Source organism: Acipenser ruthenus, chromosome 56, assembly GCF_902713425.1.
Source record: "Acipenser ruthenus chromosome 56, fAciRut3.2 maternal haplotype, whole genome shotgun sequence".
Classification (NCBI taxonomy): Eukaryota; Metazoa; Chordata; class Actinopteri; order Acipenseriformes; family Acipenseridae; genus Acipenser; species Acipenser ruthenus.
This window is the reverse complement of record NC_081244.1, coordinates 4,265,222-4,280,565: the sequence shown is the minus strand read 5'-3', so window position 1 is coordinate 4,280,565 and position 15,344 is coordinate 4,265,222. Positions and strand designations below refer to the sequence as shown.

At 41.1% G+C, this 15,344-nt stretch overlaps 1 protein-coding gene across 1 annotated transcript; it reads left to right on the top strand.

The window, feature by feature from the left end:
* The first annotated feature begins 2,818 nt into the window (after nucleotides 1-2,818).
* Nucleotides 2,819-10,172, top strand: LOC117404248 (UDP-glucuronosyltransferase 1A5-like). Its single transcript, XM_034007063.3, has 2 exons — nucleotides 2,819-3,018; nucleotides 7,560-10,172. The coding sequence occupies exon 2, from the start codon at nucleotides 7,573-7,575 to the stop codon at nucleotides 9,160-9,162; it is 1,590 nt and encodes a 529-aa protein (XP_033862954.2). The 5' UTR covers nucleotides 2,819-3,018; nucleotides 7,560-7,572; the 3' UTR covers nucleotides 9,163-10,172.
* The last annotated feature ends 5,172 nt before the right edge of the window (nucleotides 10,173-15,344 follow it).

The following is a 15,344-nucleotide window of genomic DNA, read 5'->3' as shown; positions in this document are numbered from 1 at the left end:
AAATTCAAACTTGGCTTAGTTATAGCATTTAGTTTGTCTTTACTAACTGTTCTTTTACACATTACATTGTTAGAGAGCATGAACACATCGATGGGAGAGAGTGGACACACTGTCACGGCAGGTTTTAAACAAACAAGTAAACTGGCACTGACCTTTGACCTTGTGCCTGGCAGGAGATTACCTCAGTCGTTGGTGATGAACTGGGCATGGCCTTCCAGAGCTGAGGGATGCTGGGTAATTGGGAAACAAGGGGACTGTCAGGAATTAAACCACGAGAGGGGAGAGATAGGAATGAGCAAGAGAAACTGGAATGCATTTGGGGAGAGGAGAAGAAGGGGTCAGTGAATCTGAGGTGTGTTGAGTGTCTCATTAATGCTATGAGAGATGTGTGAGCTCATGGTGTTTGGGTTCTGTTTGCTCAAACTGAAATTGTTTCTCTTCTAGAGACACCCTGCACACCACGGATTAAGTTAATATAAACCATTAGAAACGATTGCATTCAGGAACTGCTACTAAACACAGACACCGAGCAGCACTAATCTTGGAAACTCTGGGTAAAGAAGTCTGAGATGAAAAGAAATCCAGGTCTGTGAAAGCTTCTTGAAGGATCCCAGGGTGTCGGCTTCAACAACATTACTGGGGAGTTGGTTCCAGACTCCCACAATTCTCTGTGTAAAAAGTGCCTCCTACTTTCTGTTTTGAATACCCCTTATCTAATCTCCATTTGTGGCACCTGGTCCTTGTTTCTTTTTTCAGGTCGAAAAAGTCCCCTGGGTCGACATTGTCAATACCTTTTAGAAATTTGAATGCTTGAATCAGATCGTCGCGTAGTCTTCTTTGTTCAAGACTGAATAGATTCAATTCTTCTAGCCTGTCTGCATATGACATGCCTTTTAAACCAGGAATAATTCTAGTCGCTCTTCTTTGCACTCTTTCTAGAGCAGCAATATCCTTTTGGTAACGAGGTGACCAGAACTGAAAACAGTATTCTAGATGAGGTCTTACTAATGCATTCTAAAGTTTTAACATTACTTCCCTTGATTTAAGTTCAACACGTTTTGCTATATATCTGAGCATTTTGTTGGCCTTTTTTTATAGCTTCCCCACATTGTCTAGATGAAGACATTTCTGAGTTACCATAAGCTTCTAGATCTTTTTCATAGATTCCTCCTTCAATTTCAGTGTCTCCCATATGGTATTTATAATGCACGTTTTTATTGCCTGCATGCAGTACCTTACACTTTTCTCTATTAAATGTCATTTGCCATGTGTCTGCCCAGTTCTGAATGCTGTCTAGATCATTTTGAATGACCTTTGCTGCTGCATCAGTGTTTGCCACTCCTTCTATTTTTGTGTCATCTGCAAATTTAACAAGTTTGCTTACTATACCAGAATCTAAATCATTAATGTAGATTAGGAATAGCAGAGGTTAGCTGGGCTCCCCTCATACATTCTCCAGGTTCTACCACCTTAATGTGGTAGATCTTTCCCTGCCTTCATTAGGCACGAGGGTCCTTGAGGTTGCACGCTCTCACCGCTAGCCCTTGGGTTATGTGGTTCTGATGCGTTCCTTATCTGCTACCGTTCCTTCTCCCTCGCGATGGCGCTGGTATACTTTCCCAAAAGTAATGTTGTTGGTCGTCTTCGAATTGAAAGGGAACGTTAGGTTACTTACCATAACCCTGGTTCCCTGAAAGAGAAGACAACCACCAACCAGCGAGGTTGCATCGGTCGCCCTCACGGGTTCGGTCTCCGCAGGTTGACTGTTTAATCCCTCGGTAGGCGGGACCAAGGACGTCACCCCACGGATGGGCCTATTGGCAGCTCTGACATAAAATGGCAGGCTATGACAGGCATGTCCCCAAAGTCATGTTGGTGGTTGTCTTCTCTTTCAAGGAACCAGGGTTAAGGTAAGTTACCTAACGTTTTGTTATATTACAACAAAGGGGAAATTGTTAACAAAAACAATTGTAATAATTATTCTTTGTAAATCCAAAGTGCAATTTAAAAGCAATGCAGTCCCTCGGTAAACAGGCAGGCTGTCCTAAATAACGAGCCATTCAGTTTAAAAAATAAATGGCACACACATACATTTAAAGTGCTCAATTTAATCTAAATGTATACATCACTGCGTTGAAATAAAATGAATGCGTTCTCTGTACACATTACATTATGTAACAATATAAATCTGTACAGTAGGCCTATCTTTTGTGTTACAGAAATCATGCTGCTGCATTGTGCACACATTACACTGCGAAAAGAATAAAATATTATTTTAAATTGAAACTATATGCAAATGATTTTAGTGCCTTTTCTGTTATTTACCCCAGCCTACTTGGTACACAATTAACACAGTATAGATCCTAGTGCCGTATCGACACATTCTGATACTATCCAGTGTCTTACACATACTGCACACATGGCTTCACTGGGGATTCCACAGGGAGCAGGAACTCTCTGAGTGACTACAATGATTATTTCAGACCCATAGAGATACAAAAACACTTTAAAACACTGTAGTATAATAGTGATAATGGCATTGCTGTGGCGTGTTCATCGGTAATAACAAAACTCCCGCGTTCAAATAATGCGCTTGACCTCTGACCTCGGGTCATTATTGACCTGGCACAGCAAAGGGTGCATGTGAAATACACTCTCAACTTGATTAAAGGTGGTCACCCAACACTTGCAAAAAAAAAAAAAAAAAAGCATACAGAAAAGTGTGCATTCCTGTGCTGAACACACAATGCGAGTATGCTTTGTGTACATTTCAATGAGGGTCACCAGAGTGGAAATTGCACAAGCTGATAATCTCAGTGTGCAAGAGGCTGCTCTGGGGAAAAGGAACAGGATCCACTGTAATATAATGCTGTGTTCAGCAGATCGCATTGCTAATCTGTTTTAGTTGTATCTACAACCTGACGATTTTACAACCTTGTACAAAGTTTGAGCTGAGATAAAACAACTGGCTTTACCAGAGAGACAACGGCACCGCTGGGATCGAGCTGCAGAGACGAGGTAAGCTTTTATTCTAACTTGTTACAAAGGTGCAGTGCTGCTGCTGTTCTCAAGATATTGCTTACTTTATCGATTTAACTGATCGTGATGAGAGTCTCTCATACAGACACTGTAGTGTTGGGTTCCTGTATGCAAAAACCCAGGCTGAGGTTGGAGCAGCCTTGCACGCTCTTCATAGCATTGTGATACTGCTGTTTGGTTTTTATACAGCTGCTGCATTTTCAATTCAATTCAATTCAAACCTTTATTTACCAGGTAAAGACATTGAGAACAAGTTCTCGTTTAAAATGCAAACCTGGCCAAGAGGCAACATAAATACAACAGACAACAATACATAGACAGAGACATTACAACAATATGAAATCAGTAAAATATAAAATCAGTGTCTGCTCTGACAAGCACATGAAACAGGGAACAAAGCTTCAAGTATAGAAAAGAAAGCACCCTCTGAGATAAAACCAGGGAGTTTAAGCCTTGATTGTAATGAGCAGCTGCATATTGGAATGAGTTACGCCCAACAGCAGTAAAAACACGAGGGACAATTAAACTAATCAAATTGCTGAATCAAAGGTTGTAAGAGGAGACCGATATAGATTTCACAGAGAGTTGGGTTCAGCTGGATTCAGATTATTGGTCCTTACAGTTTCCCATAGTAAAGTGTAATAAAGCTCAGTGAAAGCAAGATTAAGCATAGAGAGGTGTGGTAAAGCATAGTTAAGCATTATGAATCACTGAGAGGTATTGTAAAGCATAGGGAAACATTGTAAAGCACAGAGAGGTCTGTTAAAGCATAGGGAAGCATTGTAAAGCACAGAGAGGTCTGGTAAAGCATAGGGAAGCATTGTAAAGCACAGAGAGGTCTGGTAAAGCATAGGGAAGCATTGTAAAGCACAGAGAGGTCTGGTAAAGCATAGGGAAGCATTGTAAAGCACAGAGAGGTCTGGTAAAGCATAGGGAAGCATTGTAAAGCACAGAGAGGTCTGGTAAAGCATAGGGAAGCATTGTAAAGCACAGAGAGGTCTGGTAAAGCATAGGGAAGCATTGTAAAGCACAGAGAGGTCTGTTAAAGCATAGGGAAGCATTGTAAAGCACAGAGAGGTCTGGTAAAGCATAGGGGAACATTGTAAAGCACAGAGAGGTGTGGTAAAGCATAGGGAAGCATTGTAAAGCACAGAGAGGTGTGGTAAAGCATATTAAAAACCAAACCATGGTAAACTAACCCTTATAAAAGTTTCCTAAAGTAAAAGCACATTAAAAGGTAATAAAGCACAGTGAAAGCATTGTAAATCATAGGTAAGCACTGTAAAGGCCAGAGAGGTATGGCAAAGCATATTACAGGTAAAAAAACAAACTATGGTATACCCATGGGAAAATCACATCACTACTGTAAAATTATTAAGTTTACTGTGGTAGTTTTGTATAATTGATAGCTGACATTGGCAAGATTAACTATGTAAAAATTAAAAAAAAAATAATCATCTGCCCTGTGAACCAGTTGGCTTCATTCCAAGCACCATGATAGCAGTGTGGAGTAGTGGTGAGGGCTCTGGACTCTTGACTGGAGGGTCATGGGTTCAATCCCCGGTGGGGACACTGCTGCTGTACCCTTGAGCAAGGTACTTTACCTAGATTGCTCCAGTAAAAACCCAACTGTATAAATGGGTAATTGTATGTAAAAATAATGTGATATCTTGTAACAATTGTAAGTCGCCCTGGATAAGGGCGTCTGCTAAGAAATAAATAATAATAATAATAATAATAATAATGATAAAGGCTTTTCCCAGTCATTTCATGCATAGGCATAGCTGTACTGTGTACCTTTGTGTTTTGAGTTAATGGTGTGAGGCTACTGAAGGTTAAACACATAGTGTCATGCGCATTGTGCTCACAATGATGTCAGCTAAAATTGCACATTTCAGATTCTCAGTGTCAGGGTTAGAATACATGTCTGGAGGGGGGAAGGCTTGAGGTAAAACTCTAATTCCCTGCCATATAAACAAAACAAGAAATACTCTTTCTGCTCCATAAGAATCATACTTACACTGCCCCGTCATTTCATTAAGACCTGTCTCTCCGATTTGGATTTGACATCACCCTGAATTAGAGATTAGAGATTACAGGCTGATCATCGTGGGAATCTGGAACCAACTCCCCAGTAATGTTGTTGAAGCTGACACCCTGGGATCCTTCAAGAAGCTGCTTGATGAGATTCTGGGATCAATAAGCTACTAACAACCAAACGAGCAAGATGGGCCGAATGGCCTCCTCTCGTTTGTGAACTTTCTTATGTTCTTATGTAACATGTGACCCCTGCAGCACTATACAGCTGTGGGAGCTGCAAGACTGCAAACAGTCTACCAGGACTAGAGAGATATCTACCAGCATTTTAAAGAGGCATTATAGTGGGAGCAGGTTCCACAGTATCAAGGACAGTCGTGTTGGTTCAGCTGCTCCAGGAGTCATTGGAGTGGATCAGCAATGGCAAAGGGAAAGGGGAAGCCATGAGAGACAGCTGTGGCTAGAAGCAGTTATTGCTTGACAGAGAGAAAAGGCTTATCATGTCTACAGTATTAATGGCCGATTGGATTAACATCCCTGGAGATACCTTCCAGAACCTTGCAGAGTCCATGTCTGAGAGCTGGTACCATTCCTAATATAGTGGCCAGACAGTGTCTATCCACCGCAAAGCAGGGAATCTAAACATGGCTACATAGTATAGCAGTGTAGCCTGTAGTGTGCACGTTACATCATTGAGCTATTAAAGAAATAATGTATACATTCTGCATTTGCAAAATGTGTTTGATCTTTTTCTTATGCCATTTATCTCAGAGACGCTGGTCAGTCATCTTAACTTATCTATTCTTCTAGTTCAGATTGACTTTGTGTATCATTTACTGTTTCAGACATCCTGGGGACTTTTTAAAAGGTTAGGAAATCAACAGAATATGTCTAAACTACATCAGCTATATACTTTACCATGTCTCACTGTGCTTCACAATGCTTCCCTATGCTTTACCACACCTCTCTGTGCTTTACAAAGCTTCCCTATGCTTTAACAGACCTCTCTGTGCTTTACAATGCTTCCCTATGCTTTACCAGACCTCTCTGTGCTTTACAATGCTTCCCTATGCTTTACCAGATCTCTCTGTGCTTTACAAAGCTTCCCTATGCTTTACCGGACCTCTCTGTGCTTTACAATGCTTCCCTATGCTTTACCAGACCTCTCTGTGCTTTACAATGCTTCCCTATGCTTTACCAGACCTCTCTGTGCTTTACAATGCTTCCCTATGCTTTACCACACCTCTCTGTGCTTTACAAAGCTTCCCTATGCTTTACCATGCTTGCACAGTGCTTTATTAAATTTGCTATGCTTATACTATGTGTAACAAAACATAATACACACACTATACCTATTGTATTAATTGACTTATTTCATCACTACTTTTACAGTTAACGCCAGGTAATAATTGTAGTCCCAAGTACACCACTTTTTAGTTTATACACATGTGAGAGATCCCCTAGAATGTTTTAATTAATTTAATCAGAATAAAGTCGTTCCACACACAAGAGTATGGAAGAGCAGATGGATCCAGCAAGCAGTTCACCACATCCAAAGGTTTGTTTAAAATGAAACCATTTATTGTTGTCACAGTACCATTCTATTTAAAATGTAAGCCTATTTAAAAATGTTTCTCAGCAATTCTACACAGAAAGGCTGATGTATGAACAGGTCATGATTAGCAGGTAGGACAAAACGAATTAAATATTCACACACACTGCATGCCGTGATCAAACAATAATTCAATGGTGAATAAACAAAACCAACACTCATACTAAATCATAATAATCTAAGTGGTACTAAATGACAAACCATATTGTGAACGTGCAAATAAAAATACGTTAAAATAACATTGTGTTACATCTGGGAGACTTTTATTATTATCCAGGGCTACTTACAATTGTTACAAGATATCACAATATTTTGACATACAATTCCCCATTTATACAGTTGGGTTTTTACTGGAGCAATCTAGGTAAAGTACCTTGCTCAAGGGTACAGCAGCAGTGTCCCCCACCTGGGATTGAACCCACGACCCTCCGGTCAAGAGTCCAGAGCCCAAACCACTACTCCACACTGCTGCCCCAGCAAAACTCGTGGATATTTTCTTATTGCTTAATGTTGTATTTTTTACATCCCAGGGCAGCGGGACTTTAATGCTCTTTAAAAAGTGTCCCATAGTAAAGACACAGCAGAGTGTAGTAAAGCACAGTGCAAGCATGGTAAAGCATAGGGAAGCATTGTGAAGACCGGAGAGGTAAGGTATTAAAAAAACAGGCATATTAAAAAGAAACAAGTCAAAACGTGGTAAATGCATGGGAAAAGCATGGAACAACTGGGTGGTGTTCCAGACGCACTTGGAAGTTCAGTCTGATTCTGAGAGGGGAGCTTTCAACTGTTTTACAGCCACCAGGATGTGATGAGTGAAACATCTTCTCCCTTGAGGGCCGGTATTCAGTGTTTTAACATGTTTCCTCCGCAGTGTTACAGACTCCATGATGGACTGTTGCCAGTGGTACTCTGCCCTTCTCCTCTTGCCCCTCCTGGCTCTTCCCAGCTGCCAGGGGGGAAGGATCCTGGTGTTCCCTGTGGATGGCAGCCACTGGGTCAACATGAACATCCTGCTTCGAGAGCTGCACTCCAAGGGCCACGAGATCACAGTGCTGCGCTCCAGCAACAGCTGGTACATCAAGGAGCAGGCCACCCATTACAACTCCCTCACCATCCCCGCCCCTGACGCCAGCCCTGTGGGGCAGGACTTTTTCACACAGTTCCTGAACCGCACACTGGATATCCAGATGAGAGACGGATCTCTGCTGGCATTCCTCGCTCTACAGAGAGAAGTCAGCGTCTTACTCACCAAAATCCACAGGATGGCTTCCCAGACACTGGTGACCATCTTGGAAGACCCCCAGATAATAAAGAGGCTGCAGGGATTTGATGTGGTCCTGACTGACCCCACCATAGCTGAGGGACTTGTTATGGCTCACCGCCTGAAGCTGCCCGTGGTGCTGAACGTGCGCTGGACTACCAGTGGAGAAGGTCACTTTGCCATTGCGCCGTCCCCTCTCTCCTACATCCCAATGACTGGGACCAGATTCTCAGACAGGATGACTTTCACCCAAAGGCTCCTGAACGTGATAATCTATGGGTTAAGCCTCTACTCTGAAAGATTCATAATAAGCGCACAGTATGATGACCTGTGCGCCCGCTACTGCGACTCTGGCACAGACATCAGAACTCTCCTCCAGTCAGCTGATATTTGGCTAATGAGGGTGGACTTTGTCTTTGAGTTCCCCCGCCCCACCATGCCCAACGTTGTCTACATGGGAGGGTTCCAGTGCCAGCCTGCCAAGCCCCTTGCCCCCGAGCTAGAGAAGTTCATGGAGAGCTCCGGGGAGCACGGCGTCATTGTCATGTCTTTGGGGACTCTGGTTCAAAGCCTCCCCAGAGAAGTGACTGCTAAGATAGCCTCGGCTTTCGCACAGCTGCCCCAGAAAATCATCTGGAGGTATATTGGGGAGAGGCCTCAAAACCTGGGCAACAACACCCTGCTGGTCGAGTGGCTCCCCCAAAATGATCTGCTGGGACACCCCAAGACCAGAGCCTTCGTGGCGCACGGTGGCACCAACGGAGTTTACGAAGCCATCTACCACGGAGTTCCGGTCGTGGGTCTGCCGCTGCTGTTCGACCAGTTTGACAACCTGCTCAGGTTAGAGGTGAGAGGGGCAGCCAAGGTGCTGGATTTTGCTACCATGAGCAGTGCAGACTATCTCCAGGCCCTGAAGCAGGTTCTTGAAAAGCCGTCCTATCGGAGGAACATGAAGAAGCTCTCCACTCTCCACCACGACCGGCCCATGGAGCCCATGCAGAGCGCCCTCTTCTGGATCGAGTACGTCATGAGGAACAGGGGCGCCGCTCACCTGCGCACTGAGGCCTACAAGATGCCCTGGTACTCCTACCACAGCCTGGATGTCATCGCTGTCCTGCTGGCTGCTCTTCTAGTCTTCATAATCACAGGCATTGGAGTATTCAGGTTTCTGTGCTGCATGGTCTGTAAAAGGAGAAAAACTAAGCGAGAATAAGACAGAGTTAACTTAGATGGGTATCTTTAAGTACAAAAAGTTTGTTTCTTCTAGTTTCTATAGTACTGATGGAAGATGTTAACCAACACTTGTCTGTGTGACTCATTTTCTTCTAGTTTAGCCTCCATAACACTGAGCAAGAGATTGTCTGCTTAACTAAATGTTTTCTAGTTTCACCTTATAATTCTAATGGGCTAGTTGAGTTAATTGCAGCTACTAAGAGTTGAAGGTGAGACTCTTTCATATGATCTACTTACTACTATGAACCCTGTTGAGCTCAAACATTTTAAAGATAAGTTTCAAGGATGTGATAAAAAAAAAAGTAAAATAAGTGAGTGTGCTATTTGATTTTGTCCACCCTATGTATTCTACCTTCAAGGAGGGTGTAAACAAACTGGCTTGTCAACAAGGCATGTTGTAACAAACCCTATTGTACAGCTGTGGCCAAACGTTTTGCATCACCTAGAATTTTAGGATTGAGACCTAATTTAAAAAATAATAATTTGAACATAGAGATTTTATTTAACATCATGTAATCAATTAAACTACAAAAAGGGCAGCAGTGTGGAGTAGCGGTTAGGGCTCTGGACTCTTGACCGGAGGGTTGTGGGTTCAATCCCTGGTGGGTGGCACTGCTGTTGCTGACTTTACCTAGATTGATCCAGTAAAAACCCAACTGTATAAATGGGTAATTGTATGTAAAAATAATGTGATATCTTGTAACAATTGTAAGTTGCCCTGGATAAGGGCGTCTGCTAAGAAAATAAATAATAATAATAATAAAATAATTTCACAAAAGTCTACCGGAAATAGTAGCAGTATAGTATTTCATGTTAGATTTTGAAATGTCACGTTTTTCAATTTGTCAGTTTTTTCACTAAGTATATGGAAAACTCAAAAGCATTATATAATTCAATAATATTACATTGTTTAGCAGGTATCATTCGACGTTTCAGACATGTTGTAATGTATTTTATTCCTTTTCCAAAATAAATGTTTGTGTTCCAGTATTTATTCCTATATATTTCAGCATCCTTTTCACACCCTTTTGTGTATTTCAGCATTTTAGAAAATTTTTGTTTTTCGTACATCCACTAGGGGGCAGTGTGATTAAGTAATTATTTTGAGGGTACAGGGATGTGGTGACAAACAGAAAATCGTATTTAAAAATGATTCTAAACAAGAATAATCCATTCGTTTATAACTGTGGAATTTCAGACCAACTTGGACATAGTTCTTAAAACCCAGATTGCTGGAACAGTAAAACTTTAAATTAAAAACCCTTAGGGTCTGAGCTATTTACGCCTGTTTTTAACTATAAAAGTTACTGGTACACGTCATACATGAAATGAATGTGCACACACTAGGCTTCCATAAGAAAGTGAAATAGCCTGACACTCACCCTGTTCAATACAGATAACAAACCACAGAAAACGAGAGAAACTTTTTAGAAAAAATATTTATTGTTTGTAAAGAATATTTTAGCATGGCCAGCTCAAATCTGACAGTGCACAATGAAACTGCAACATGTAGGGAACATGGAATTTTTCTTGGAACAAATTGGATAAAAAAAGGAATTATGGCCATAATGATTTCCATTACATGAGAGAAGATGTTAAAACTTCATGTTCAAGGAAGGGGGGAGAAAACAAAAAAACAGACAGGAGACCACATCAAAACAAGGGCAACAACTCAGGTAAGACAACTATTAAATGTATTTATCTAAATGCTAGAAGTCTCAGGAACAATGTTAGAACTTGAAGTTACTGCACTAACAAGTAACTACGATGTGATAGGTATTACAGTAGGCTGTGTGGTCCAGTGGTTAAAGAAAAGGGCTTGTAACCAGGAGGTCCCCGGTTCAAATCCCACCTCAGCCACTGACTCATTGTGTGACCCTGAGCAAGTCACTTAACCTCCTTGTTCTCTGTCTTTTGGGTAAGACGTAATTGTAAGTGACTCTGCAGCTGATGCATAGTTCACACACCCTAGTCTCTGTAAGTCGCCTTGGATAAAGGCATCTGCTAAATAAACAAATAATAATACAGAAACTTGGTTGTCTGAGAGTGATGGAAACGAATATAATATTAGTGGGTATACACTGTATAGGAAAGACAGGCAGGACAGAAGAGGCAGAGGGGTAGCGCTATACATAAGAAATAGTCTTGAAGCCCAGGTGGATGAAGAAAACAACAGCGAACCAATATGGGTCAGAATAATTGACAAAAATTCAAAGGGCATAATAATAGGAGCATGCTATAGACTTCCTGTGGAAGGGTGGTGGGCAATTCACTGACACACACAGGAGACAGAAGGTTTAATTGAAAACACCGCACTGGTGCCCAGTTTTATTGTTTGTGCTGTTTTGTCTTTTAGCCCGCAGAGGGCACTGTTGTCCGTGGTCTGAGTACCGACGACAGTACACAGGACCACAGGAATACCAATACTGGTAAACAGTAAAAACACTGGCGCACTCACAGGTGCTCAAAATAATAATGAAAACAGAAGGCGAAAGAAAAAGGGAAAATAAAACACAGTAATAAAACTACAAAATAAAAGTGCTGCTTATGCAGTGCCCCCACTGCCGCTAAGCGGGTTAGAACGGGCCTCCGTCCTACGCTCAGCTATTTCTATACACTGGGGTGGCCACAGTTCCCGGTATACCTACACACATCCACTCAAGTACGTAATTATTTATTTTACTTTTTAAATTATTTTAAGACAGGCTGTCTCCCTCAGCCGGACTTGCCTGGTCCTTGTTTTACACTGGTGTCTTCTGTCAGTGTCACTGTATATTCCCCAACATGGCCACCTGAATGCACAACCAAGCGCTGTTCTTATGGGCTGAGCAGTCTCCCAAGGCCCACCTCTCAGCCACTCAGAGAGAGGGAAAGCCCACACACCCTCTTCCCCACCTCTCCGTGTCATCGCCATGACTGACAGGCGGATCCTACGAGACTGCTGCCCTCTACCTGCAGTACCACGCATGTGCCAGATAGTCAGCACAGATCTCCCCCTGTTACACCACCAAATTCAGATGCCGAGCAAAATAATCTGTTATACAATGACATTAGAAATGCGTGCAGCAAAGGAGAAGCCATATTAATGGGGGATTTCAACTTCCCCCATATAAAATGGGAAAACCCGGTGGGGAGCACGATGGGAGAAATTGAAATGGTGGAAATGACAAATGACTGCTTCCTAATGCAATTTGTCAAGGCACCGACTAGAGGAGAGGCATGCCTTGATTTAGTCTTTTTAAATAATGAAGACAGACTAACTAAAACAGAGGTCAGAGAGCCATTGGCAAACTCAGACCACAACATGGTATCATTTGAAGTGATTTTTAAAACCCACAAAGTAATGACTAAAGCTAAGGTTTACAATTTTGAAAAGCAAATTATGAAGGTATGAAACAGAGACTAACAGAAGTAGATTGGAGTAAAATAGAGAAAACATCCACAGAAAAGGGATGGCTGTTTTTTAAAAATGTAGTACTAGAGACGCAAGACAATTACGTCCCAAAAGTAGACAAATCTAAATCTAAAACAAAATGGCCAAAATGGTTTAATAGATCAATTAAAAAAAAATATTCAGTGAAAAAAGACACTTTACAGAGCGTTTAAAATGGACCAAAAACAAAGTACACAGAAAGAGTACTTGGAACTGCAAACACAAGTCCAAAAGGAAGTTAGAAAGGCCAAGAGAGAGATTGAAATGAACATAGCTAAGGGGGCTAAAACCAATTCCAAAATGTTTTTCCAATATTATAACAGCAAGAGAACATTCAAAGAGGAGGTTAAATGTCTAAGAGACACAAATGGCAAAATCATAGACGAAGAAAAAAAAATAGCAAATATATTAAATGATTACTTTTCACAAGTTTTTACAAAGGAGGATACGGACAACATGACCTGTTCCTATCCAGTTTTAAATAACTTTAGCATAACAGAGGCAGAAGTGTTAAAGGGACTAGAAGCTCTTAAAATAAACAAATCCAGCAGCAGTGTGGCGTAGTGGTTAGGGCTCTGGACTCTTGACTGGAGGGTCGTGGGTTCAATCCCCGGTCGAGGACACTGCTGTTGTACCCTTGAGCAAGGTACTTTACCTAGATTGCACCAGTAAAAACCCAACTGTATAAATGGGTAATTGTATGTAAAAATAATGTGATATCTTGTAACAATTGTAAGTCGTCCTGGATAAGGGCGTCTGCTAAGAAATAAATAATAATAATAATAATAATAATAATATTTACAAACCGCTAACCAAGATCATGGAACAGTCTCTTGACACAGAGGTTGTGCCAACAGACTGGAAAATAGCAGACATAATACTGATCCACAAAAAGGGAGACAAAACTGAACCAGGTAACTACAGACCAATAAGCCTGACTTCTATTATCTGTAAACTTATGGAAACTATAATAAGATCCAAAATGGAAAATTACCTATATGGTAACAGTATCCTGGGAGACAGTCAGCATGGTTTTAGGAAAGGGAGATCGTGTCTAACTAACCTGCTTGATTTTTTTCAGGATGCAACATCAACAATGGATAATTGCAAAACATACGACATGGTTTATTTAGATTTCCAGAAAGCTTTTGACAAAGTCCTGCATAAAAGATTAATTCTCAAACTGAACGCAGTAGGGATTCAAGGAAATGCATGCACATGGATTAGGGAGTGGTTAACATGTAGAAAACAGAAAGTATTGATTAGAGGAGAAACCTCAGAATGGAGTGAGGTAACCAGTGGTGTACCACAGGGATCAGTGTTAGGTTCTCTGCTATTCCTAATCTACATTAATGATTTAGAATCTGGTATAGTAAGCAAACTTGTTTAATTTGCAGACAACACATAAATAGCAAAACACTGTTGCAGCAAATGGAGATTAGATAAAGGGGCATTCAGAACAGAAAATAAGAGGCACTTTTTTACACAGAGAATTGTGAGGATCTGGAACCAACTCCCCAGTAATGTTGTTGAAGCTGACACCCTGGGATCCTTCAAGAAGCTGCTTGATGAGATTCTGGGATCAATAAGCTACCAACAACCAAACCAGCAAGATGGGCCAAATGGGGCCTCCTCTCGTTTGTAAACTTTCTTATGTATATCACGCTTATGTCTTTGTGTGTGATTACATCACCTACTAGCCCTGCTGCTGCTGTCGCTTTCCCCCTTGCACGCTGCAATATTTTCATTTTATGCTTGAGGACATACTATCCAATGTAATTGTGTTAATGTTTAAATTGAGTTACGCTGTTGCTACAAGGTTGCGTGTTAGCGGCTTCTCAAGGGTACAGCAGCAGTGTCCCCCACCTGGGATTGACCCAACAACCCTCCGGTCAAGAGTCCAGAGCCCTGACCACTGCTCCACACTGCTGCCCGTCTGTTATGAATTAATTTCACAATTAACAGTTTATCTGTTTTAATTCAGAAACCAAAACACATTAAACAGTGCTCAGGATCATTTTCAAAGGGGAGTTACAGTTAAACACGACAAAAACATGGATGGTGGTGAGTAAATGACTCCTCAGAAGAATATTACCAATATGTTAATTTAACTCTCTGTTAGTGGTAAGCAGTAGTATAGGGGAGTCATCTATTCGGGTGATGATATAATGTTCTTGAAAGCTATAGGAAAGGCACTAAGCTGATCAAAAGGTTAACAGGAAATAACCTGCGTGTTCAGTGTGCAGGGTTACCATTGCCATTTGGGTATGAGTTCAAAGCTCCAGTGTGCAAAGTTCTTTTGTTATTGTAGTAATTTACTCCTTCGCAGAATACGATTTCTGACCATCTATATTTAAATATTATTATTATTATTATTATTTATTTCTTAGCAGACGCCCTTATCCAGGGCGACTTACAATCGTAAGCAAAAACATTTCAAGCGTTACAATACAAGTAATACAATAAGAGCAAGAAATACAATAACTTTTGTTCAAGCAAAGTACAAGTTTGACAAACCACAATTCAATAATACAGCAGGTAATAGTGATAGTTACATCAGGATATGATTAAATAGTGATAGTTACATCAGGATGTGATTAAATACAAAGTACTACAGGTTAAAAACTTGGCAGATTACAGTATTCTGAAGTACAGGATTAAATGCAGTAAAATAGGGGGCTGATAAGAGCAAAATAAAGCACATTTACATGAAGGGTGATAGTGTCCCA